This window comes from Pelodiscus sinensis, chromosome 2 (assembly GCF_049634645.1).
Source record: "Pelodiscus sinensis isolate JC-2024 chromosome 2, ASM4963464v1, whole genome shotgun sequence".
NCBI lineage: Eukaryota > Metazoa > Chordata > Testudines > Trionychidae > Pelodiscus > Pelodiscus sinensis.
The window spans coordinates 37,381,981-37,407,942 of NC_134712.1; the positions used below are offsets into that span (position 1 = coordinate 37,381,981).

The following is a 25,962-nucleotide window of genomic DNA, read 5'->3' on the forward strand; positions in this document are numbered from 1 at the left end:
ACTGTCTCCACTCGGGTCGACCAACTCGGAGTACGCTCAGTAAGACTCAAGAGCGGGGGGTGCAAGGCGTCTGGGTGATCAGGCCAGGCGTTCACTCAATGCGAATCCCCAGTGAGAGAGGGGCTGCCTGCCTGTTTTATTGCCTGTGAACTTATCACCCCATAGGTTGGTTTTTGCTGCAGTGGGTGGAGTAGCAGGCCTGAGCACCAGTCAGCCCACTGGCTGATCTGTTACTGCAATGGGTGGAGCGAGCAGGGGAAGATTATTAATTTACATGCCCTTATATGGAAAACACTCCACCTCACAGACAGAGCCCCCTATACCAGCCTCAGAGGTATTACAGGCTATGGCTCCCTGCGACGGGCAGTCATTTCTGATGTTCTGTCTCGGACACTTTCGACCAGGCCATCGGTCTGTGGATGGTAAATGGAGGGCCGTACGGTCTGTATACGGAGCAGGGAACACAGGTCCTTCATTAACTTGGACATAAATGGGGTCTCCTGATCAGTGAGGATTTCTTTAGGTAGCCCTACTCGGGCAAAGATTGCCATCGGTTCTTTGACAATATCTTATATGCTGTATTTCGTAGGGGGACAGCTTTGGGGTACCTGGTGGCATAGTCCAGTACTACAAGTTTGTATTGGTGTCCTTGGGCTGTTTTCTCTAATGGCCCCACCAACTCTATGGCTGTCCTTTCAAACGGGACATCAGTGATCGGCAGGGGAACCAATGGGGCTCATAGATGGGGCCGAGGACTGTGAGATTGACATTTGGAACAGGAGACACAATACCTTTGGCCAGAAAAAGCAGTGCAGGATTCTTGCCTGGGTTCCTCCACTTCCAGATGTCATCCAAACAAATGACTATTGGCAAGGTTTAGAATTTCCCTTTGGTGTTTTCAGGGTACTAAAAGTTGGTGTACCTCCTGCTCTTGTAGGTGAATGACCCTGTATAGTAGGTCCTTTTTGATTATGAAGTATGGACCCAGTCCCTGGCTTTTTCCTGCAACAGGTACCCCTCTATCTCAGCCACTTCTTTCCTGGCATTCTCATTTCTGGGAACTTCCACCTGGTCCCATCTAAAAGTCACCCTCCCAGGACTTATGAGCCCAAACTCCAAAGGTCCTACCTCTGTTCTTTTGGTTGGTCCAGTAGGGTTGGGTTCAGAGCTGTCTTCTGGACCCCCCAACATCTCAGGGTTTTCTCCTTCCTGCATCTCAGGGTCCTCCTACCACAGACCGTATTTATCTGCCTATGAAGGTGGGCCTTTGGCCCTTCATTAGGATTCAGGTGCCTAAGGCTTTGGCTGCCCTTCTTTGCTTTTTAGTCTTCCTAACCTTCCCAGGGGTGGGGAACAGTTCCTGGGATATCTCCACAAATGTAGGGGGAGATCACTTCCTGGGTTGAAATTGCCCTAGTTCAGGGTACCCCTTTGGTTCTTGCCCTGTTAGGGGAAGTAGACTACTAAATCTGGGAAAGTCCCTCCCGATAAGTACAGGATATGGAAGGTAGGGAATCAATCCTGCTTGTAGCCCAGTGATCTTTCCCTTCACTTCTATCTTTATAGCTATGCTGGGGTAGTAGCCAATGGTCACATGGGCACAGGTGACCCCCATGTGTTTGGCTTGCCATAACTGGCTGAGCTTCACTAATTTCTCCAAAATCAGGGTGGTAGCACTCCCAGAATCTAGAAGTACTATATTTTCTACCCTGTCTACCTTCACCAGCCTGGTATTCTTATGTGGAATAACTGTGACCCCCACTAGGTTGAGTAGGGGTGCATTGATTGCCTGAGTCCCCAAGTTTACATTGCATAGGCTCCTTGAGGTTGGGGCACTGAGCTGCTATGTGGCCTAATTCCCCACACCTATAGCACCTGTAGCTGCCCCTCTGTGAAGCAAGGGGTTTCTCCACGGGGCCAGTTTCTCTAAAATTATTCCCACCACCCTTGTTCTCCATTGGCTTTCAGCCCCCCCCCCCCCCTTTTCCCTTGTTTTGGGTTTTCTGGGCTCTTGGTCACCTGAGCACGCTAGGTCATCATCAGAAGCCTGCCTCACTGGATACCTTCTCTAGGTAGGCGAATCAACTCTGGCTGTCGCTCGTCTCTCCACCAGTGTGATTGTCTCGTCATAGGTTGGATAACACTGGCCTACCAGCGCAAAGATCTGGCGGCAACTTCCATATGAATTGGTCAATGACCAGGGTCTCCAGAACCTTCTTCAAGTGGTTCGCTTTGGGTCTCAGCCATTGTTGTGCAAGGTGAATCAGGTCAAACAGCTGGGACCTTAATGGTTTATCCTTTTGGTATTTCCGCTCATGAAACCTCCGGGCCTGTACTGCTGTTGTCACCCCTGATCAAGCCAGGATCTCTTCTTTTAGCCAGGAATAATTTAGCTACATCCTGGGTGAACAAATCATCGTAGGCCTTCTGCGTCTCACCACAGAGAAATGGAGTGAGTATGCTTGGCCATTGTTCCTGGGGCCAGGCCTCCTGCTGAGCAATTCTCTTAAATGTGAGGAGATATGCCTCTACGTCATCCTCTGACATCATTTTTGGTAGACAGCCTTTGGCCCTCAAGGTTTGGGTCCTTGGAGTCTGAGTAGGGGTAGTACTCTGAGGTAGTAATCTCAGAGTAGGGCCCTGTCAGAGGCCGCTTGATTTATTAATAGCTGTTTTGTCTCCTGCTGTAGGTCTGTTGCCTCTTGTAGTGTCAACCTGTGACCCCCACTAGGTTGAGTAGGGTGAATTGGTTGCCTGAGTCCCCAAATTTACATTGCATAGGCTCCTTGAGGTCAGGGTACTGAGCTGCTATTTGGTCTAATTCCTGTGTGGCCTCTTGTTGGGCTGCCATGGCCTGCACCAGTGCTTTCACTAAGTCCTCCACTGCTGTGAGAGCCTCTAACCCAATTAAGCAGGAGAATAAAAAAACCACAACACCCTTGTGCAGTTTTTGTTTGTTGTTTTTTTTTTGGGGGGGGGGTTCCCTTTGCTCTCTTTCTTCCACCACACTGTGAACAAATCCCACTTCTGACACCAGTTGTGGGAAAGCTCCAGCGAGATCCATGGGTCAGCTTTTCCCTGGGCCACTTCCCCAAATGATCCTCCTGGTATCGGCTTGTAAAGCCTCTGCTCACACCAATACAGCACTTCCTGTCCTTCACTCTATTCTTCCCCCCTTCTTTGCCTGAGGGGAGCCCTCTTAAAGCATCACCACAGGCCTTAATTGGCTGGAGTTGTTTAATTAGCCTATGGCTTCTGGCAAGTTCCAATTGATTCCAAGTGTGTGCCTGATTATGCTGAATTTAGGCTTTGGCCCTTTTTTTTAACTCAGGGAAGAGCCAAGCTCCAGCAGGTATTCATTTCCTCCACCAGTGAATGGCAGACGATTGGTCTGGATCCGTCACAAAATATAGATATCTATATTTATAATACATATATATAAATTTTAAATTGGTATTCAGTTATTGTTTACCAGTGCTATTAAAACTGCAGTGAAGTGGGATTACATTTTAATTGAGTTAATTTGTTTTGAATTGATTGTTTGAGTTAACTGTGATTAATTGACTGTCTTAATATAGATCACATCACCCACCACTGAAATGCAGTCATACGTGTGATATAATGTACATGTAGGAAACCCAACAGTTTAGGATATGAAGTATGTCATGGTTCAGTTTGATTTATGGGGTAGTTACGTTAGGGATGTTAAAATGTGTTTAATTATGCAATGGTGTAACCGCTGATACAGAGGCAGCGATGGGATATGTGTGTGTGAGATGAGGGGGGGGGGGGGGGGGGAAGAAGGACTGTGTGTAACCTTGTATGTTAACCGATGAATCTAGGCTCATTGATTAACCATGTAAATGGTTACACTGACACATCCCTTGTTTACATCTAGCATTATGCTTGGGCTGATAGTTGTTGCAACAAGTATGTATGTAAAATCATGTGGAGTTAAAATTGCATAGAGATTAATATGGATGTTATTCAGTGTGGATCTTAGAGTGCTGGTTCCACTGTAGATGTACACATGTGCTTCATGCTCCTAGACTTGGAGATTTCTTGCAAGCAGTGTCTGTTGGGGCATGCATATTCCTTTGCCTTCCTTGTGCTTCCCTCAGAAGGCATAAAGGGCTAGAACATATTGACTGCCTTTCTAGTTCCTTTTTAGCACTGTGTGGCCTGGATCAAAACCTCCAGAAGTTTTCCTTTGTTTTTTTCAATCTGTAAATATTTCGAAGTTTGCCTTAATGCCTTTTTTATATAGTTCTTTATAGTTATTTTTCAGTAGTTTTCCAGTTAGATTCTCTTCTCTTGGCGATAACCCTCATTCATTGTTACAAGTATTGGAATGCGCCCAAGTCTCCAGGCTTCAAAAGCTTTTTTTCTGCTTAGTCGGCAGTTAGGGTTGCCAGGTGTCCGGTTTTGAACTGGACAGTCTGGTATTTGAGATCCTAGTGCATATCTGTCTTGAGTGTGCCAGGTTACAGCCCCTCTTTTGGCTCCTCCAGAACCTCTTGTTGAGGTTCTGGCTGCACTTTTCCCCTCACCTATTCATTTATGCACACCCCATCAGTGGCCCCACAAAGTCGCGGGACCTCCTCGTCAATCTCCTCCTGGCTATAGCTAAAATGGCAATTTACAAGACCAGGGAGCAGCAGGGTTGCCAGCTGTCCGGTTTTGAACCAGACAGTCTGGTATTTGATGTTTCTGTCCGGAAAATAAATTGAGAAAATACCAGACATATAAATATCTGGTATCTTCTAATTAAGTAAGTTTTATTATTATGAGTGTCTGTACGTGCGCGAGTCTACCAGCCAGGCAGTATGCAACAATGCAGTAGAGAGGAGGGGTTAGGGGCGGAGCTGGGGTGGTATGGAATCCCCAGGGCCGGATTAGCATGTGCTTCGCCGGGACCACGCGTGGGACGGGCAGCACGCCAGGATCTGCATGCGCCCAGGCCAGCCCCTCTCCCTGGCAGCCAGTTCTCTCCCCCCGACACCCTCCCGGCCAGCCCTGCTCTCCTCCCAGCCGGTCCCCTTCCCCCCTATCTGAGATCAAGTTTTTTTTATTGTTTTCTTTTTTTTGAAGCTATCTGGTAACCCTATTGGCCATGACAACCAGTGTTACTTGCACTGTCTTAGGAAGGCACATGTCACCATTAGCTGTACCCAGGAGGCAATGAAACTCCAGCCTAGAAGATACCCAGGAGAAAAATCTCAAGCATCCCAAATCTGATGTGCTTCATCTCAGGGCCTGTTTTTCATTAAATATTAACATTTGGTTACCTCTGCTCTGAAACCATAAAATCCATCCTTAATATCATCAGAGTGCTCTCTAGTAAAAAATGCAGCTCAGGAAGCCTTGTTTCATCTGAGCGCAGCAAAATCATGTATCTCCTGCGTCAGCAGATACTACTCTAATTTTGGACTATTTTCTTTCTCTCAAAATTGCTGGGTTTTCCCTCACATCTATACAAGTCCACTTGGCAGCAATTATTGCATACTGTTATTCAGTTTTTACTCACCTATTGACTAGCAGATTCTTAAAAGCCTTAACTAGAATTTTCCTACCAGTAAGGAAATTATTCAACAGTGAGATTTAAATCTTGTACTTTTGGTACTCCCTAAGCCTCCCTTTGAACCCTTATCTATTCACTTATCAATGAAAAAACAAGGAGTCCTGTGACACCTTACAGACTACGGGTATGTCTACACTACAGAGTTAGTTCGAACTAACGGACGTTAGTTCGAACTAACTTTAATAGGCGCTACACAAGCGCTCCGCTAGTTCGAATTTAATTCGAACTAGCAGAGCGCTTAGTTCGAACTAGGTAAACCTCATTTTACGAGGATTAAGCCTAGTTCGAACTAGCTAGTTCGAATTAAGGGCTGTGTAGACCCTTAATTGGAACTAGTAGGAGGCTAAGGCTTCCCAGGTTTCCCTGGTGGCCACTCTGGCCAACACCAGGGAAACTCTATGCCCCCCTCCCGGCCCCGGACCCCTTAAAGGGGCACGGGCTGGCTACTGTGCCCGTGCCAGGTGCAAGCCTGCCAGCACCCAGCCAGCAGACCCTGCACCTGGCACGGATCGAGCCAACCACCCGACGCCCCCCAGCCTTCCCCCTCTTCCCGGGACCAGGCTGGCGGCTCCTGGGAGCTTGCCCGGGACTGCAAGAGGTGGGTACCCGCCTGGGCTAGTGCGGACATCGTGGACCTCGTCCACGATCTCCGCACTAGGCAGAGGAAGGTGGCCGTCTAGGGCAGGAGAGCTGCCAGCCTGGCCACCCAGGAGCAGGAGTGCATGAAAATCAAGGGGGTCCACTGAGACCCCTAACCCTGAGCCCTGAGCTTACAATGGCCGTCCTGGGTCAGACCAAAGGTCCATCTAGCCCAGTAGCCTGTCTGCCGACAGCGGCCAACCCTAGGAACCCTGGAGGGGATGGACCGGAGACAGTGACCAAGCCATTTCTCTCGTGCCATCCCTCTCCAGCCTTCCACAAACTTTGGGCAGGGACACCACTCCTACCCCCTGGCTAATACCACTCCATGAACCCAACCTCCATGACTTGATCTCACTTCCCTTTAAACTCTGTTCTAGTTGTAGCCTTCACAGCCTCCTGCAGCAAGGAGTTCCACAGGTTGACTCTTTGCTTTGTGAAGAACAACTTTCTGTTACTAGTTTGAAGCCTGCTACCCATTCCTTTCCTTTGGTGTCCTCTAGTCCTTCTTTATGGGAACTAATGAAGAACTTTTCTGTATGCACCCTCTCCACCCCACTCGTGCTTTTATAGACCTCTATCCTGTCCCCCCTCCGTCTCCTCTTTTCTAAGCTGAGAAGTCCCAGTCTCTTTAGCCTCTCTTCATAGGGGACCTGTTCCCAAACCCTGATCATTTTAGTTGCCCTCCCCTCTCCCAGCCTCTCTCTTCCCCTCTCCCACGTCCTTTTCCCAGTCTCCCCCAGTTTTGTTCAATAAAGAGAGATTCTATTTTTGAACACAATTGTCCTTTATTTTGTACATCAAGAAAAGGGGCTAGGGAAGGGTAAGTGGAAGGAGGTGAGGGAGGAATGGGGCACGAGCCCCCGATGGGGCAGACTGGGCTGGCTCTGCGGGCTTCTAGGGGTGGAAGCTCTCCTGCAGCCCCCCAATTGCCCCCTCTCCCCAGATGGCAGCCTGCGGCAAGTGCAGCCGGGCTGATGGCTGAGTGGTGTGATGTGCCCAGTGTGGGCACTCCGGGCACTCCAAGCCAGGACTGGTTTTCAAGCAGGGCACCCCTGAGAACTGTCTGTCCGGGGTGGGGGTCGGGACCCTTTAAGCACAGCCCTCGGCTAGCCTGAGACAGCATCTCCACGCTCTAAGTCCTCCTCTGATGCCCTGCCGGCACTGCTTCCGGCCATCCTTAAGCCCTGTTCAGGGTCCACTTAATGTGGACGCGCTAGTTCGAATTAGCAAAGCGCTAATTCGAACTAGTTTTTAGTTCTAGACACGTTAGTTCGAATTAGCTTAGTTCGAATTAACGAATTCGAACTAAGTTAGTTCGAATTAGTGCTGTAGTGTAGACATACCCTACCAGATTAATTTAGGCATAAGCTTTCATGGGTAAAAACCACTTTTGTCATAAAGCTGACAAAATCTATTAGACTTTAAGTTGCCACGGGACTCCACCTCATTTTTGCAGATGCAGGCTAACACAGACCTCTGAAACTTATCAATGAAAGTTGCATTCCTTGGAGCCATCACTGAAGTCGAAAGGATGGGTGAGCTAGGAACACTAATAGTAGATCTGCCATACTTTGTATTCCATAAGGACAAAGTCTTTACAATTACATTTGAAATTCACCCCAAATGAATTTCAGCATTTCTCATAAAGCAATCAAACCAATTGACCTGCATTTTTTTTCTTAAACTGCATGCATTGAAAGAAAAGACTTCACACCCTCAACATACAGTGCATTCTCTCCTTTTACCCACAAAGGACAAAATCAGTGAGGGTATGTCTACACTATCACCCTAGTTCGAACTAGGGTGGTTAATGTAGGCAACCGAAGTTGCAAATGAAGCCCGGGATTTAAATATCCCGGGCTTCATTTGCATCTTGCCGGGTGCCGCCATTTTTAAAGCCCCGGTAGTTCGGACTCCATGCCCGCGGCTACACGCGGTACGGAGTAGGTAGTTCGGATTAGGCTCTCTAATCCAAACTACCGGTACACCTCATTCCACAAGGAGTAACGGTAGTTCAGATTAGTGATCCTAATCCGAACTACCTACTCTGTGCCGCGTGTAGTCGCGGGCACGGAGTCCGAGCTACCGGGGCTTTAAAAATGGCGGCACCCGGCAAGACGCAAATGAAGCCCGGGATATTTAAATCCTGGGCTTCTTTTGCAACTTCGGTTGCCTACATTAACCACCCTAGTTCGAACTAGGGTGGTAGTGTAGACATACCCTTAGGTAGTACCTTCAATTTTTAACCAAGGCTAAGCTGAATCTTCTCAGAAGATCACAAGGTGGATCTTGGTTTGTATCTTGGTTTGTTGCCAGTTCTTCTTCATAAGGTGAGGGCTTATTCTGCAAGGGTATGTCTACACTTGCACCCTAGTTCGAACTAGGGATGCAAATGTAGGCATTCAGAATAGTCAATGAAGCGGGGATTTAAATATTCCACACTTCATTAGCATGATCTTGCCGGCGCCGTACTCCGATCAACAGATGTTTTGAAAGTGAAAGTACGTGCCGGGATGTTCAAACCAAACCCCTTGGTTCCAACTAACGTTACTCCTGAGGAACTCCACGTTACTAGACAGTTCCCAAGGAGTAATGTTAGTTGGAACCAAAGGGTTTGGTTCGAACTAACGTGTCCCGGCGCGCACTTTGACTTTCGAAACAGCTGTTGATTGGAGTAAGTGGGTCTTTACTTTATCACCAGTACTGGTCTCCTGTTAAGTGTAAATTGTCTTGGAAGTGGGACAGAGAAGGAACTGGAGAGGTGATGTGCCCCTTTGTGTTCATTTTAGAAGTATAAAGAAGGCTAGGGCTCACTCATGGACCTGCAGACACCGATTGCAAGTATTCTCTGACTCCAGGTGCATGGAGGGCATTCATACCTTCATAGTGTGGACTACAGATAAGGACCACACATCTTGAAGAACTTTCAGTTGCCTGAAGGTAACTTCCTCTCTTTACTGTGTGTAGCTCCGCTGAGGTCAATGGCACTTCACCACATGTTTAAATTTAAGGGCTTACTTGGTTTGCTGAATAGGAGTAGACTTAAGGTCCTGCTTAAAATTAAGCACATGGTTAAGTGCTCCACTGAATCAGACTTTAGGTGTTATGGAACTTTCTCAGATCCTCGTACTTTCCCAAAGTATATTATGTGTTTATGAAACTACTACAGTGCTTTTTCCAAAAGATAGCTGAGACTACAACCACATTTTTCCAAGGTGGTGATGAGGTGTTAATGGTACATGAAATTATTTTATAGGATACTAAATTTTGTCAGCATGTAAATCCTCATTTAATGTACTGAAATGTAGTTAGCTGTCTTTGGTGCCCTCTAGTGTTTTTTAAGTATACAAAGTGTAGTTAGTGAATTTTAATAGCAAGCTACATTTTATTGTGTTTCTACAATCAATAGCAGTCTTAATCCTTTGAGTTTCTATTGTCTGTTTATAAAACTTGTAAAAAGGAAAGCTCTAATTTTATAGTTTTTAAATGCAGTTGTACTTAATGTAGTAACTCATACAGTATGCAGGATCATCTCCATTTTGAAAACATTTTAACATTTTCCAAGGAATTGCAGAGCCTTCTAATATTGTTCCTGCAACTGTGTTGTTTATAAAGTCTTGCATGTACCTTTCATTGCTGGAATGTTGGGCTATATGTCCTGATAAACAGTTCCCTATAGCCACCTTTCAAGCTTAAAAGCTTTATTTTAGTTATAAAATCTTTAACTGGGCATTGGTAGAGAGATGAGGATCCAAAATAACAGCCATGTAATGCCATAGAATATTGTGAAAGGTTTCAGTTAAACACAGGCTATGTCTACACTGGCGCGACCTTGCGCCAGAGAAATGTAAATGAGGCTAAGCATGGAATATCGCCGAGCCTCATTTGCATATCTAATGATCCGCCATTTTTGTGGAAGAGGCTCTTGTGCCAGAAGAGCATCTATACTGCCCCTTCTTGCGTAAGAAAACCCTCTTGCGCAATGCCGTTATTCCTGAATATAATCAGTGTAGTGGCATTGCACAAGAGGGTTTTTCTTGCGCAAGAAGGGGCAGTGTAGACAGCTCCTTCTGGCGCAAGAGCCTCTTCCGCAATAATGGCGGCTCATTAGATATGAAAATGAGGCTCAGTGATATTCCATGCTTAACCTCATTTGCATTTCTCTGGAGCAAAATCGCGCCAGTGTAGACATAGCCACACTGTTTTTATGATTGACAGTGTTACATCATACCAAAATAAGTTAGATATATCTTTCTTTCATATAGTTATGATGGTATTTCTGATATATCCAAATGCAACCAAGTACAAACTTACGAGTTAATTACGCTTGTCTATAAAAAAGCAGTAACTTGCCGTTCCTTATTCAGCTGTTATTTTATTCCATCCTTCATCATTTCAATATTATCTGTTCATGAGGAATCATCTGAGGATGAAGTGTCACCCTCAACACTTATTATCCTTGCTATTCTAAATTTGTCATTCTTGTGTTAATTGATGTTTTGTCATTTAATTTTTTTAAAAATCACCTTTGTCTGGCTTGCTCTTGTCTATCACTTCACAAACGCGAGTCTATGCCACACCATTCCATTTTGTTGCAAACACGTTCTTTCCATTATTGAACAAAGAGTTTTGTTGTGGGATAGTCCCAATGCATTTTTGGTCTGCCCAATGGTCATTTTGGTCTCTGGGGATCAGCATCCAGGCTAGTAGGGAATCTGACTGTGCATCTATTACTCTAGAGCACCCCAGCCAAATGGGGGTGGGTGGCTACCACAGTTACTGGGCACCAGAGTCAGCACCCCAGAAACACTGCTGCAAAATTCTTTCACCAAACCAGCTACATATTTTTTATTAGTAGTTTACATCTGTTGTGTAAACATATATTGATATAATTTTATAAACACATTCAGTAGATTTTATTCAGTGCACCTAAAGTCTAATAAGCTATTATTTACATCTCTGATATTTGTGAAAAATGCTGGAATGGCATTCCTGGAAACTGATGACCTGGTTTTATCCACAAAACTTTTTTTTTAAATACAATGGGCAGCAGCAATAGAAGTTTCATACTACTGTCCCGCAGAAAACACTTTTTAGACCAAATCCTTTTTGGTCATTCAATCCTTGGTCTCTTCAGAGACTGACAGTATTAGTGCTAATGCTAGTGAGGCTTTTTAACAACCACCTGGTAAATCTCCGAACAATCATAAGATTGTAATGACTTTCAGTCACTATTGATCTTGATCCCATTTGAACTGGTGACATAGAAAAGAATGACTTTATTTCCTGTTGTCTGGCTTATGGTTGATGTAACCAAGTTGTTCCATCATGGTAATTTTTTAAATTAAAAAACTTAATAAATTTTAAACAAAGTTTATAACAGATCTTTCAGCCAGTAAGAGCAGCTGCGTAAGCAATCAAACTTGGGGCCCTTTGGACATTCAGGGAACTTCCTGTGATTTTGACAGGACTTTCTCTGCCATGTGCTTACTGGCTTTTTTCTCCCACCGTCTCCTTCCCTCACAATCTGTTCACCAGATCTTCACTCCACACCTGGCCCTTCTGTACTTTAGTCCCTTCACCCTCCCCCTTTCCCTTAGTCTCTCATCTCCATTTATCTTATCCACTCCTAACTAAATGCACAAAACAAATATATTGTATAATCCAGATGATATTTGCTTCAATCACATCAGTCTGCATGTGTGTAATACCCCTTCCCCCACCCTGTGTCTATCTTGTCTGCTTAGATTATGAGCTCTTCAGGGCAGCAATGATCTGTTACTCTGTGTTTTGTAGCATGGGGGAGGGGACAGCTTTGTCATTGGTCCTTAGGCGCTGTCATAATAAACACAATTAGTGTGTGTGTGTGTGTGTGTGTGTGTATGTATATATATATATATGAATGTTTTACACCAGTTGGACTGTTTCCAGTTATAGTAGGTTTAAGGGTTCAAATATTAGGCATTGCTACTAATATTGGTCGGGCAAATTAATAAAACAAACAATTTTTCCTCATCTTACTTGCAGAAGTTAATCTGGATACTAAAGGCAAATCTTGTTTGGAACATTTACCAGAATAAATAGCACTACGTTCACACTCATTCTGTAAATTTGGATAAAAAAGGGTGAAGTTGCATTAGCGAATTTGGCTACTTGGATTCAGACAGAATGTGTATTACCTTAATGAATAATGTAGTTAATGTATCTATGTTCTACACAACTTTTTTCTTCTTTATACATATTGCAATAATATCTAAGGACAATCTGTTTGCCATAAGTATAACAGGGGATGGATCACTTGATGATGACCTATTCATTCCCTTTGGGCACTTGGCATTAGCCACTGGAAGACAGGATATTAGGCTAGATGGATTTTTGCTCTGACTTAGGGTGGCCGTTCTTATGTTCGTAAAATCCCATCAAGGAGCAGCAGCCACATGTAATAGGTACTATACAAACACAGAACAAAATGTCAGTCCCTAACCCAAAGAGCATACAGTACAAGTAACTTAGTTGAGAAGGAAAAAATCTTTAGGTAACCGGTAAACCAGGTGTTTTCAAACTTGGGTCGCATGCCTGCCTGGGTAAGCCATTGGGCCACATGATGCTTTGTTTAGTCTTGAAGCTCCCGTGGGCTATGTTTCACCATTTTCAGCCAAGGGAAGCTGTGGGAAGTGGTGGAAATGGCAAACTGCAGCCAACAGGAGCTGTGAGGTTCTGTGCCTATGGATGCTTAGATAAACAAAGCATCTTCTGGTCTCCCAGTGGCTTGCCCAAGTGGGCCCGCAACCCAAGTTTGAAAACCCCCTGCTGTAGACAAAATAATTTCAATGAGAGTTAATTTTTGCTTCTTATTTTTACCACCAGGAGGAGCACTGTTAAAATTTTCTCATCTGTACACTGATACAATTTTTCTAATGCTTTAGCTATAAATTATCTGTACCTTTGCGAATATTTCTCCCCTCCTCCCCTACCCCACAATTGTTGAAGACAGAAATAAAGATACTAAAGGAATGAAGGTTACACTTAAGAAAAAATTCAGAAAGAAAACAAGTGAAGTAATTTTATTTAAAATACAAAGGTTTAGAATTCTTTTTCATCCTTAAGAAATCATTGTTTTCTTGACATCTGATCTACAAGAGAATTTATTTCTAGATCACAATGTGATTTAGTACTATACAACTCACTGCATTGTTAGCAGGAGGCCCAGAATTGGAATGAGACCTCCAACTTCCAAGATTATAGATTGGTTTACTTTATAGTAGTTTGTCTTCAGGAGACAGGGTGATAGTATTGCTAACAAAAATGCTGTGTCAGCCCATTCTAGCCTTTTACTGGATAAGCATTTAAATGTAACATGAATGCCTATATTCTGCTGTCATAGCTGGGAGAAAAGTTAATATGATTGGGGTCTACAAAGGGGAAAGGGAAAGGCACTTGTCCATTAAGATGTAGCTCAGTACTTGATGCTGCTAGACACTATACAAACACAGAACATAATTCTGTGGGCAGAATAATATTTTCTACTTCCATTTATAAATACCATTTCTTATTTTGAAAATTTAACTTTGTTTTATTTGGTCATGTGCAGCACCACACACATTTTCTGTGCCTAACAAATAATAATTTTTCTCTTCCCAGGAAAAAACACCATGTTTCACAGGACAGTTTCTTATTTTGACTTGTTTAGCTCCGATTAGTGATATTTGGCTTCCTCATTTGGCATTGTTCTGTGGTGACTGTTCCTGAACTCTAATGATGTTATGCCACGACAGTCAAAATAGGCATATTTATTTGATTTATATTTTCCCCCAAGAGAACTGAATATCAAAAGATAGCATGAACATTTAAAAGGAAGTGCTTGAAATTGGAGGTTTTGCATTAACAAATATTTTTCTGTACAATCAACACAAAGTATATTTGTGCTCTTAGATTCTCTTTGTGGACAGTAGATTTTACCCATGTCGTAGAAATCACAGTACACCATGTTATCCTTTGAATTGCTATGATGTTGTGCACATTCTCTAAATCTGACTTCAGAAAAGGAGTAGGATTTCCTAATAGTGTTTTCAAATATTTGTATTCCATATGGATTTTATGATTCATAAACTGGATTATCATCAGTTCTCTGTTTTACATTCCTGGCACATTACTGCCACTGATTGAAAATGCTATTGTAGCCCTTGCTGGAATTAGTTCTTTTTTACAGTGTTGAAGCATCTGCTCAGCAGATATTTTTCTACAATGTATCAACATGTTTTCTTCTTGCCCTTTTATCATGAAAGAGGCTGCTAAAAAGTAAATACAGACAGATAAATTGGCTCTTCTGTCTTCGAGGTAGGCTCTTCTCAAGGATCTTCTAACTCTCAAACTTAACTGGCTCCTATCCTTGAGATCACACATGACATACAGTACAGGTTGGACCTTCCTGACCCAGCTCCCTCAGAAGCCTGACCAATCCTGGATGAGGGAATTTTCAGGCTGAGAGAAGATCAGGAGCGGGGAGGGGTGCCAGCTTCTTGGCTGGGCTCCTCTCCCCAGCTACCTACCACTGCTGCCCTGGCAGACCTGCTGGCCTCTGCCGGTACTTGCAACGCTGCCAGAGGTGAGCTCTGCACCCTCTACTTCCTGGCCTTGTAGGCACGGCGGCCACCCCGCCTCGCAGACTCCAGAAGCCCTGCCAGCTTCTCGGCCCCACTGGCTGCAAGTTCTGCTGTTCCACTGCCTCATGGGCTCTGGAACCCTCACTGGCTTCTTAGCCTGGCTAGCTCCGGGCTCTGATGTCCTGTGGGCTCTGCTGCCCTGTGAGCTCTGCTGCCCCACTGGTGCCACCAGCCAGCTCTGCTCCCAGCTGCCGGCATCCTCTGTGCTGGGGCTGTCTAATCTAGAAAAGGACCACAGATGTTGCAGGACCAGAGAATCCCAGACCACAGGCCTTAGAATTTAGGGGAGGATAATCAACATACCTGATTGAGGTCTCCTGCAAGGTAACTGGCCCTTTATGTAAAAGGGAATTGAGGGGTAGAAATTACAGTAGGCTCAGTGGGTCCTAAAGGCCAACTTAGCAGACAAGATACATATTTGAAAACAACATTTTATACTTTCTCAACTTAAATGTGGCATAGGTCTAAAAAATTAAAGGAAATTTTAAGTGTTTTGCTGAAAATAATTCCAGATAAATGTTTGTTTGCAGGATGAAGATGAGCTGGATTCCCACACTATGGTGAAAACTAATTCAGAGAGTGCTGGTACAATGAGGGCTACAAGCACAATGAGTGAAAGTGCTCAGACAATGATTGAACATAACAGTACTATGTTAGAATCAGACTTGGGGACTATGGTGATAAATAGCGATGATGATGATGATGTTGATGAAGAAGAAGATGGGACCATGAAAAGTATGTTAATTATTTATTTCATTTTTCTATTAAGAATTATTTTGCCATATTGCATTAGAGAGTACGCTATGCTGTCAATATTTAAACACATGTATATATTTAATATATAGGCCTTGGGAATTGTATCTTGGTCTTCCACTCATGTTCCATGTTCGTTTGGATTAATTTTTTGAAATTAAACTGCAATGTTACAGTAATAAGACAAAGCTAATAAATAAGATCCTGATCCTAAAAGTGAATGCATGCAGCACTGTACCTGTGTATGGGCTTATTGACTTCAGAGGGACTTTGAGTGCTGCAATTTATCTGTGGAGTTCTAGTTGCAGGATTGGGGTGTGCTTTTTTGAAGTTGTACCTCCAGAAAATATTGGGGTCAATTGACAATACTTATACAAAATGTGCTATCTTTCATTGACACTCAGGTTCCAGATGACTTCAACTGGGTTTGGACTGGCTCCTAAAAAGAGTGGAAAAATTAGAAATGACTAGTTTTCTTGAGAGCAAAATTGTAAAATATTATATGGTCTTTGTAATCTGCACTTGTTAAACAGTGACTTCATGGCACATATTGGTACCCTTATTTGCATTATATATCACCTTCACTCCACAAAAACATTTGTAGCAGACTATTTATCTAATCAGATACAATTCAACAAGAGCCAATAAGTACCTGAATCTGTGCGATGCTGAGCACTTTCATCTTCCAGTAACTTCAGACATATATTAAATGACTTCAGTAGGAGCTGACATTGCTCTGCACCTTGCAGGAGAAATTCCCCACTTCTAAGATTAGGACCCTCCTGTGAAAGAATGCAAAAAATAATTTATAGTTGGCAAGAATCTTTTGTTAAGTCTGAAAGATAAAATGAGAGTCTGGTAAACTGGAATGGAATTATCAGATAACAAATGAACAATTAAAACTGCATAGAGTGTTTTATATTAAATGTGAAGTTGGGTGTATGTTGGAAAAACTTCTGTTGAGACTTATGCAAGCTTGGTTTGAAACTCAAGGCAGGATTCCATTTTATTTATTTGTCGTGTAGCATACAGGAGACTGGAGGTTGGGGTTTTTCCCCCCCTCTTCAAATGTAAGATAATAAACAGTTCTATTGAGTGATGTGTTTTAGTAAGATAATTAACCCCATAAAACATTTAGTACTTGTTTTAATTTGTTTTGATACTGAAGCAGTATTTGCTTTATAACCTCTGAGAATAATAGGGAGGCTTAGTATAGTACAAGCAGTCCTGGACTAATAAAAGTTACCATGTTATGGAAAAGAGTAGTCATAAGTATAAAGGTAACAAGCAATTTAAAAAAAAAAAACCAAATTTGAGCGAGTGAAGGAAAATCTTGGGTAAATTCTTGTGAATAGAAATGTTAAAAAGCAAGAATTAATTTCAAGAAAAAATTGATATGTGGCCTTTCAAGGCTCAGAAATCCATGCACACAGATGGTCAGCTACCAAAAGGACAGGTCACAATGGTGTGCCAGAGCCAAAAACATTCCCAAGATCTATGCTGAGAATTGTGGAGTTTGGGGGAATGAGTTTGTATAAATGAGCTCCTCACCTCATATATGCTGCAATTCCTAATCCTTGTTCAAATCCTTTCTCTGCTATTGGAGACACACAGGCTGTAATAATTATTTTAATTCTAGTTCTTAAGTAATCCCAGTAGTAAGCCTACCTGGCAGTTGATAGGAAGGATTCGTAACTCTATTGGTAGCTTCCTCTTCTTAAACAGTATTTTTCAGTCCTCTGTGTTCTTCCTGAACCTCTGATTACAGGCTTTTAAAGTACAAAGGGGGGAATAGAATCTCTGGGACAATATGATTCCTCCTCTTCTTTTTGGGAGACAGATTTGTTTTGGGATCACTAGCCAACAAGCAGCAGCTCTGGACTTCATGGTTCCTCCTCCCTGGCTAATTATAGTGCAATGTTATTCCTATGTTACTTTGTCTGTGACCATCATCCCTACTCTTGCCTGTCCAGAAAAAGGGAAGGCTTGGGAGACTGCTCAATGCTCATAAAGAGATTAATTCACTACTTTCAAAAAGGAACGTCTTACTAGGAATAAGGCATGGCTGTCTTGCTTGGGAAGAATGCAGCTCCTCTGCAACTCTCACTCTCTTGGAAACAAATGTGGACTGGTGGGAGCCTTAAGAATGTAAATGACATTCAGAGGTTTCTGCAGAATGCTGTAATTAATGCACAACAGACTCCACTTTTTTAAAAAAAGTGAGAAATAAAACTCTAATGGGGTTTTTGAGGGGTTGCTCAAGGGGTTTATACGAATGAAATTATACATGAAAAAGAAAACTCTGGAATACACAGAGTTGGCATCAAATTGTGCCTAGCCCTTGTGTGCATTTTCAAGGGAAGGAAGGGGCACAAGAAGCCTTCTTTTCGGAGTGATGGTCCCTATTTTATTTCACTTCACATTACTCTTCTGCACAATGTGCCTGGAGTGAAAGAATTTGAAAATAGTGTTCATTGGTCTGTGCATCTGTTCTGTCTTACCTTGTGCTTCCAACCAAAGTGGTAAAGGCAGGGCGAGCTGATCACCTCTTCAATTCCTTCTCAGCTTCAAACAGTCCAAGTTGGAACCTTTAGGTTCCTCAGATCAAGTGTCATTCTGAAAAAATAATATTAAATAGTTCATAGCCTTAATAGTTTTCAATAACTTCAAACTTTGCATCTTCTGACCGTGATCCTTCTTGGTCAGCAACAACCATTAACACAGCCTCTACTCCTGGGAGAAGCTCATATTGTAGAGGATCACATTGCTCAGTGCAGTAGTTGCCACATCTTCCCCAGCCATACCCAAGAATAGTAGGCACTTCGCTTCTGTAAACATCTCATAGAGATGGCCATTAGACCCCAGATGGACCCAGAATGGGGAACCCCAACTGTACATCAGCCTGATTCAGCAAGAAGTGAGCCTCCTGCTGCAAACTCTGTCTGTAGTGCCAGAGAATTCACCCCCACAATGGAGTCTAGTTGGGAAGTTAGGTAGGAAGCGCACTCATAAGCAGGGGACTAAGGCCATGTTTACACTATGAATGTGTCTAGACTACATAGTTCTGCCTACAGAGCCATGTAAACTAGTTTACCCGACATAGTCAATGAAGCGGGGATTTAAATAATCCCCGCCTCATTAAAATAAAAATGGCCACCGCGCTGTGCCAGAAATCAGCTGATCTGGCACAGCGCGGGAGTCTCGACGTGGATCGGTCGACAAAGGATGCCTTTGTCGACCACTCCTGTAAACATCGTTTCATGAGGCATAAGGGAGCGGTCGACAAAGGCTTTCCTTGTCGACCAATCCGCATCTAGACTCCTGTGCTGGGCCGGATCAGCTGATTGTCAGCACGGCGCGGCGGCCATTTTTATTTTAATGAAGTGGGGATTATTTAAATCCCCGTTTCATTGACTGTGTCGGGTAAACTAGTTTACATGGCTCTGTCGGCAGAGCCATGTAGTCTAGACACGCTCCATGGCTGCGTCTAGTCTGGCATGATTTTCCGCAAATGCTTTTAACAGAAAAGTTTTTCCATTAAAAGCATTTGTGGAATAGAGCGTCTAGATTGGCACGGACGCTTTTGCGCAAAAGCACTTTTTGCGGAAAAGCGTCCATGCCAATCGAGATGCGGTTTTGCGCAAGAAAGCCCCGATCGCCATTTTCGCCATCGGAGCTTTTTTGCGCAAAACAGTTTTTAGCTGTCTACCCTGGCCCTCTTGCACAAATACATTTGCGCAAGCGGGCTTTTTCCTGAATGGGAGCAGCACAGTATTTGCGCAAGAACACTGACAATTTTACATTAGATCGTCAGTGTTCTTGCGCAAATTCAAGCGGCCAGTGTAGACAGCTGGCAAGTTTTTCTGCAAAAGCAAGTTTTGGGACACTGGTTGGTTCCTCCTCCCCCCTACAATTCCATGCAGCTGCTCATAGAAATGGCATGTTTGCAGCTCTGACCTAGGCCATCCATTTGCTTCCTTTGTCTTCTAATACGCTTGCCTGTGCTCTTTTATTTTCATGCAACACTAGTGAGTGTCTCTGCTGTACCCATTTTCCACCATTCCATGTGTGATTCTGGCATAGATACCAGCATTTTTTCTGCTGCTTTGTAGTTTTGTCTGTGCAGATTCCTCTCCCCACGCAGCAGTCAGATCCAAGATCTCCTGCATGCGCCATGCTGGAGCTCGATTGTGACCCTGGGCATTCATGGTCTGGAGTTCTACTAAAGTGTGCTGTCTGCTCTGCTCGCCGCAGTGGCCAAACAGAAAATTCAGATTTTCCTGGGGCTTTTCCTATTTACCTAGAGAGCAGTAGAGGTGAAAGTGCTGACCAGACCAGTTACATTGAGGCACTGTGGGACTTTCACAGTGCTGCCTCTGCACTACCACAAAATTGACCACACAAGATCAAATTTAGCATTACTCTGGCAACTTTGGAAAGGACCAGGCAACGATATTTCAGAATTCTGATATTCCAGTATTCTGTCTTGTGACAGTGGCTAACGCCAGGTGCGTTAGAGGGAAAGAACAGAACAATTAATAAAGTCATCCACTCCCACCTTCTGGTGATCAGAAGCTAGGGACATAGAGAGTATGATGTTGCACCCCTATCCATCCTGGCTAATAGCCATCTTCTATGAACTTACTTAGTTCTTTATTGATTCCTGTTATAGTTTTCTCCTTTACAACATTACTTGGCAAAGTGCAGTCCCACATGGCTGACATTTTGCTACCCCCTTCCCTGTTGGGCAAACTGGGCAGCTACCCTGGGGCCTGTTGATTTAAAAGGGCCAGGGGCTCTGGTCACAGCAGCAGTGACCCAGAGCTCAGGGTCCTTAAAATTGCTGCTGGAGCCCCGGGGCTCCAAGCTTCCACTGTTGTAGCCTTGGGGCTCCCAGCTGCCAGCCATAAAGGACTACTGGGGGCGGGGATGGTATCTGACCCCAGCACCACCCTTTCCTCCTGAGGCCTTGCCCCTTTTGGGGACCCAGATCTACCCCCTGCTAAGGACACTGGGCCCAGTGCACTGCAATGATAATTCCTGGCATCTACTTTCACTCCTGCTGTGTGTTGTGTGAGGAAGTACTTCCTTTTGTTTGTTTAAACCCTGTGTCTGTTAGTATCATTGTTACCCCTTTGTTCTTGTATTGTGTGAAGGAGATAATTCTATTTCCTTATTCTTCACATCAGTCAAGATCATGTAGACTGCCAAGATCTTTTTCTTGAGTAGTAACATCTAATTGAGATCCTATCATTTTGTTTGTTTAATTAGGATTATGTTTTCCTATATGCATTACTATTTGTCATTTAAAAAGAATGACTAAGATGTGAGAAACTCACTCATATTTTTTCCAGTGGAGACCGATGCAAATAATTAATTTAGTTTCTCCACAATTGCATTTTCTTTTTTGAGGTCTTCTTTAATATTTCGACCACTTAATGGCTCCACTTATTGTTTAGCAGACTTGCTGCTTTTAATGTACTCAAAAATATTTGCTATTAGTTTTTGAGTCTTCAGCTAGTTGCTCTTCATATTCTTTTTTGGCTTCCCTAATTATAGTTGACTTGCCAGAGTTTATGCTCTTTTTATTTTTCATAATAGGAATTAACTTTGTATTTTTAAAGGATGTCTTTTTGCCTTTGACTGCTTCTTTTACTTTGCTGTTTAGTTCTGGTGGTATATTTTTGGTCTTACTGTTTTTTACTCTGGAGTATGCATTTAACTTTATTACAGTGTTTAAAAAAAGTTTCTATGCAGCTGTAATCTATGCAGTTAGTACTTCTTCTAGGGCAATGTCTACTGCCATTGTGATGTGAAGGGAGTCCTGGCTCCATGCTTTAGGGTTCCCCTGGAAGAAACAGAATATCATCATGGACCTCCTCTTCAATGACTCTCACATCTTCAGTCAGAAGACAGATGAGACCCTACACACTCTGAAGGACCCTGGAATTACCCTTTGTTTGCTTGGTATATATACACCTGCTACTAAGAGGAAGTTCCAACATCAATCCAACTCAACAACATATAGGAAATGACACTTCTGCCATCAGAGACCCAACAAACCACTGCATAAAAATCAGAGGTCTTAAATGTAACTTCCATGGCCTCAGTATCCCAGTCTTATTTTGATAGACCTTGGACTTAAGTTCTTCCTGTACCATTAGCAGAGCACTAACATCAATCCTCTGATCATGGTCACTCGCTGATATGGTACTTCTCCCTAGATGATGCCAGCCCATTCAATAACTGTTGCTGTCTTCTGCCAATTCTTTCTTGGCCTTTCTTGCTTTCTGTTTTCTCCCTCAGATACTGAATTCAATGCTTGCTTATCTTGTCTCCCGTTTTCTATATGGTAGACATGTCCCAATCATCTGAGCCTTCTTCTTTGATAATATTTTCTAACGTGCCCTTCTCTGTTAGCTCTTTTACTCTTATATTTGTTGTTTTATGTTTCAATGAACTTTGTAGTATCGTCCTCAGCTATCTGTGATGTGCAGCCTCCAATCTTTTTGTTACCCACTGTCATCTGCCAAGTATCTATTTAATACAGTATCATGCTCTGTACAATTACATGGTATAATCTGACCTTTGATTTGGAGAAGAGTCAGACAAAAAGTTGTTCATCTTTCAAAGAAGTGGTGTGTGGTTTTCTTAATCTCAAACGAATATTTTTTTGCAGTTACCTTCAACATGTTATCAGACTCCCAGAAAGCTGGACTCTCTTACCTGTTTGATTTCTTTTCCATCTGTGTACACCTTTGAATCTGTAGTCCAGTTTCCCACAGTCATAATCTTGGTTTTCTTTGCATTTACTTTCAGCCCTATTTTTGCTTCCTCCTGTTCTGTTTTTGATATAAGGGCAATAATTCCATTCCACATCGTACTTTGTAAATCAGTATTGTAAGCAAAATCTGGGTTGCATAACTAATATTTAATACCTCATTTTACACTATTCACAGTATCTTTTGTTGCTGCTTCATTGAGGATTGGTGATAACATACCCCCTTGTCACATTATTGAATTACTTACCCAGGCCTATATCCATTCTTATTGCAGATCTACTTCCATCATATATACTCTGTACTACAGGCAGTCCCCTGGTTACGTACAAGATAGGGACTGTAGGTTTGTTCTTAAGTTGAACCTGTATGTAAGTCGAAACTGGCGTGCAGATTCAGCGGCTGCTGAAACTGACCGCCAGTTCTGACTTACATACAGAATCAACTTAAGAACCCCAAGCGTCCCAAGTCAGCTGCTGCTGAAACTGATCAGCAGCTGATTCCAGGAAGCCTGGGGCAGAGCAACTCTGCCTCAGGCTTCCTGTAATCAGCGCTGGTCAGTTTCAGCAGAAGCTGACTTGGGGACGCCTAGGGCAGAGAAGCTGGGGTGCTGCTGGGTTGCTCCAGTAGCGCCGCTCCTTGGCACTACTGGAGCAACCCAGCAGCACCCCATCTGCTCTGCCCCAGGCATCCTGATTCAGCCGCTGCTGAAACTGACCAGCAGCGGCTGAATCAGGACCAGAGCAGCTGGGGTGCTGCTGGGTTGCACCAGTAGCGCCCAGAGCGGCGCTGCGGGACCAACCGGCAGCACCCCAGCTGCTCTGCCACAGGCGTCCGGAGAAAAGCCTAGTCTGCTGGAGGGGGGGGGGGCGTACTAGCTGCGCCCCCCTCACCCCAGCAGACCAGGAAGATTCGGGCGGCGGACCGAGATGCTGCGCGGTCCCGCCGCCTGGGTCCTCCGCGGCTTTGCTCCCCGTCTCCCTGGTCTGCTGGAGACCAGCAGACCAGGGAGATGGGGAGCGCCTCTGAGGACGCCGGCAGCGGAGCAGCCCAGGCGCGCCTGGGGTGCTCCGCTGCCCGAGCCCCCCCGCGGCTTTGCAAAGCGCGGGGAAGCCGGCGGCAGGGCAGTCCAGGCGCACCTGGGGTGCCTCGCTGCCCGAGCCCCCCCGCGGCTTTGCAAAGCCGGGGGGAAGCCGGCGGTGGGGCAGTCCAGGCGCGCCTGGGGTGCCTCGCTGCCCGAGCCCCCCCCCCCCCCCGAGGCTTTGCAAAGCGCGGGGAAGCCGGCGGCGGGGCAGTCCAGGCGTGCCTGGGGTGCCTCGCTGCCCGAGCCCCCCCGCGGCTTTGCAAAGCGCGGGGAAGCCGGCGGCAGGGCAGTCCAGGCGTGCCTGGGGTGCCTCGCTGCCCGAGCCCCCCCCGCGGCTTTGCAAAGCCGCGGGGGGGGGGGGGGGTGTTCAGGCAGCGAGGCACCCCAGGCGCGCCTGGACTGCCCCGCCGCTGGCTTCCTCGCGCTTTGCAAAGCCGCGTGGGGGGGGGGGGGGCTCGGGCAGCGGGGCTGCCCCGCTGCCCGAGCCCCTCCGCGGCTTTGCTCTGCGTCTTCCTGGTCTGCAGACCAGGGAGACGCAGAGCAAAGCCCCAGAGTACACGGGCGGCAGGACCGCGAGGTCCCGCAGTCCGTGTACTCTGGGGCAGCCTTGTTCGTAACTGCGGATCCGACATAAGTCGGATCCGCGTAAGTCGGGGACTGCCTGTATATTGATCAGCTTGTCTGGTATCCTAGAGCTTCTAGTAGTATTCCACTGGGTCTCTCTCTGGACAGTATTGCATGTTTTCTTAAAAATCAGTAAAGTTGATTAGGATGGATGTTTGCTAAGCAGTGATCTGTTGAAGAGTGGGTATGTGTTCACAACATGATTTTCCTGGACAGAAGATTGCCTGTTATCCAGGTAATATTTAATTCATTGCGTTCTTCATTCCATTCAGCATAATAGTGGCTGAAACTTTACCTGGCATTGATAGCAGTACAGTACCTCTCTAATTCATGCACTAAGGTCACCCTTTTTTGGCAATGCCACAATGATATAAGCTTCACAGTTTTCTGGTTCTTCTAGATTTCATTACAGAGTTTTATTAGCTTCCACATCAGAAGCTGTCAACCATAGGAGCTTTCCCGTTTGAGGCCTTTGATGGCTGCTTTAATTTCATTGGGTGCTGTTGATTCCTCTTCTGTTTCTAAATTAGGATTGGCATTTCTCACAAATCTATGTGGGATCCTCAGTCATGAACAGATTAATTGAAATGGGAATGCTCTTTTCATCATCTTAATTGTTTTTCATGCATTTTCAATCTGTCAGGAGAGTATTTGATGGGCATCATGTGTGGTAGTCTGTTTCTTCCTCAGAGATCATTCAGTGTTCTATAGCAATGGTACACAACCTTTTTTCATTTGCAACACCCATGGGGACTGCTGAATTTGGTGGAGAAAAAAAACGGAAGCGGCTGCTCTCCTGCCACTTCCCCCGCTGCGTGTACATCGGAGGCTGAGCCAAGAAGCCAGGAAAAGCAGCCCACCAGATCCCAGCGCTGTGACCCCCCAAGGAAGGCAGCCATGACCCCCAAGGGGGTCACAACCCATGGATTGCCCACCGCTGTTCTATAGAACTGCTTGACGTTTCACCTCCGTGCTGATGCTTCTGCCACTGCAGCCTTCTCCTGTTCCAGATGCTTCTGTCTTGCCTGCATCTCTGTTTTACTTCTTTGCCTTTCTCTCTGCATATTTCACCTGCCTCTAAGGGTATGTCTAGACTACAGGCTTTTGTCGACAGAAGTTCTGTCGCCAGATACTGTCGACAAAGCTTCTGTTGACAAAGAGCATCTAGACTACATCCAGTTCTGTCGACAAAGCAAGCTGCTTTGTCGACATGACAGTGTAGATGAAAAGGACAGTGTAGATTCAATAATGCTTTCTGTTGACAGAACACTGTTGACAAAAGGTGTTATTCCTCGTAGAATGAGGTTTACAGCCGTCGACAAAGCTGCTGAGTTCTGTCGACGTTATGTCAACAGAACTCAGTGGCAGTGTAGACACAGGTATAGTTTTGTCAACAAAAGTCCACTTTTGTCGACAAAACCCTGTAGTCTAGACACACCCTAAGAGTACTGCCTATGTAACCCACACACCAATTGGGTGTGGTTTACTGTCCCATATAGTGGCACTCAGATCACTTTCAGGGAGAGAGAGAGGGAGAAAATGAGTTTCCTCTACACCCTCATCTTTTAGTTCAAGCTGTTTTTAGTGCTCATGCACTAAGTTCCAGAAGTCTCAGGTTTGGTGCTACCTGTAGGCATTACACCTCTGTCTTGCAAATTTCCCTTTTGAACTTTCCATTCATCAGTTATTGCCCTTGTTCCATTTGTCATCCAGGGATCCTTCTGCTCTCTTTGGAGATTGACTTGTCTACTGTCTTCTTCCAGTGTGATCATCTGTCTTCCAGACTTTCATCAGACTGATCCTGTAAAACATTGCAACACTTACTACATGCAGTCT

At 44.6% G+C, this 25,962-nt stretch overlaps 1 protein-coding gene and 1 long non-coding RNA gene across 6 annotated transcripts in view; one reads left to right on the top strand and one right to left on the bottom strand.

Annotated features, from left to right (window-relative positions):
• The window catches only part of STK3 (serine/threonine kinase 3), a 318,957-nt gene that overhangs the window by 162,096 nt on the left and 130,899 nt on the right, over positions 1–25,962 (top strand). For all 5 annotated transcript variants that reach the window (XM_075920320.1, XM_075920321.1, XM_075920323.1 and 2 more), the window contains exon 9: positions 15,417–15,621. In XM_075920320.1, the coding sequence (XP_075776435.1) occupies positions 15,417–15,621 (205 nt within the window). The remainder of the gene's footprint in view (positions 1–15,416; positions 15,622–25,962) is intronic.
• LOC112545955 (uncharacterized) lies at positions 15,943–17,465 on the bottom strand. Its single transcript, XR_003089533.2, has 3 exons — positions 17,308–17,465; positions 16,292–16,421; positions 15,943–16,078 (listed from the first exon to the last, which is right to left on the bottom strand). It is a non-coding gene; the product is annotated as an uncharacterized LOC112545955 (long non-coding RNA).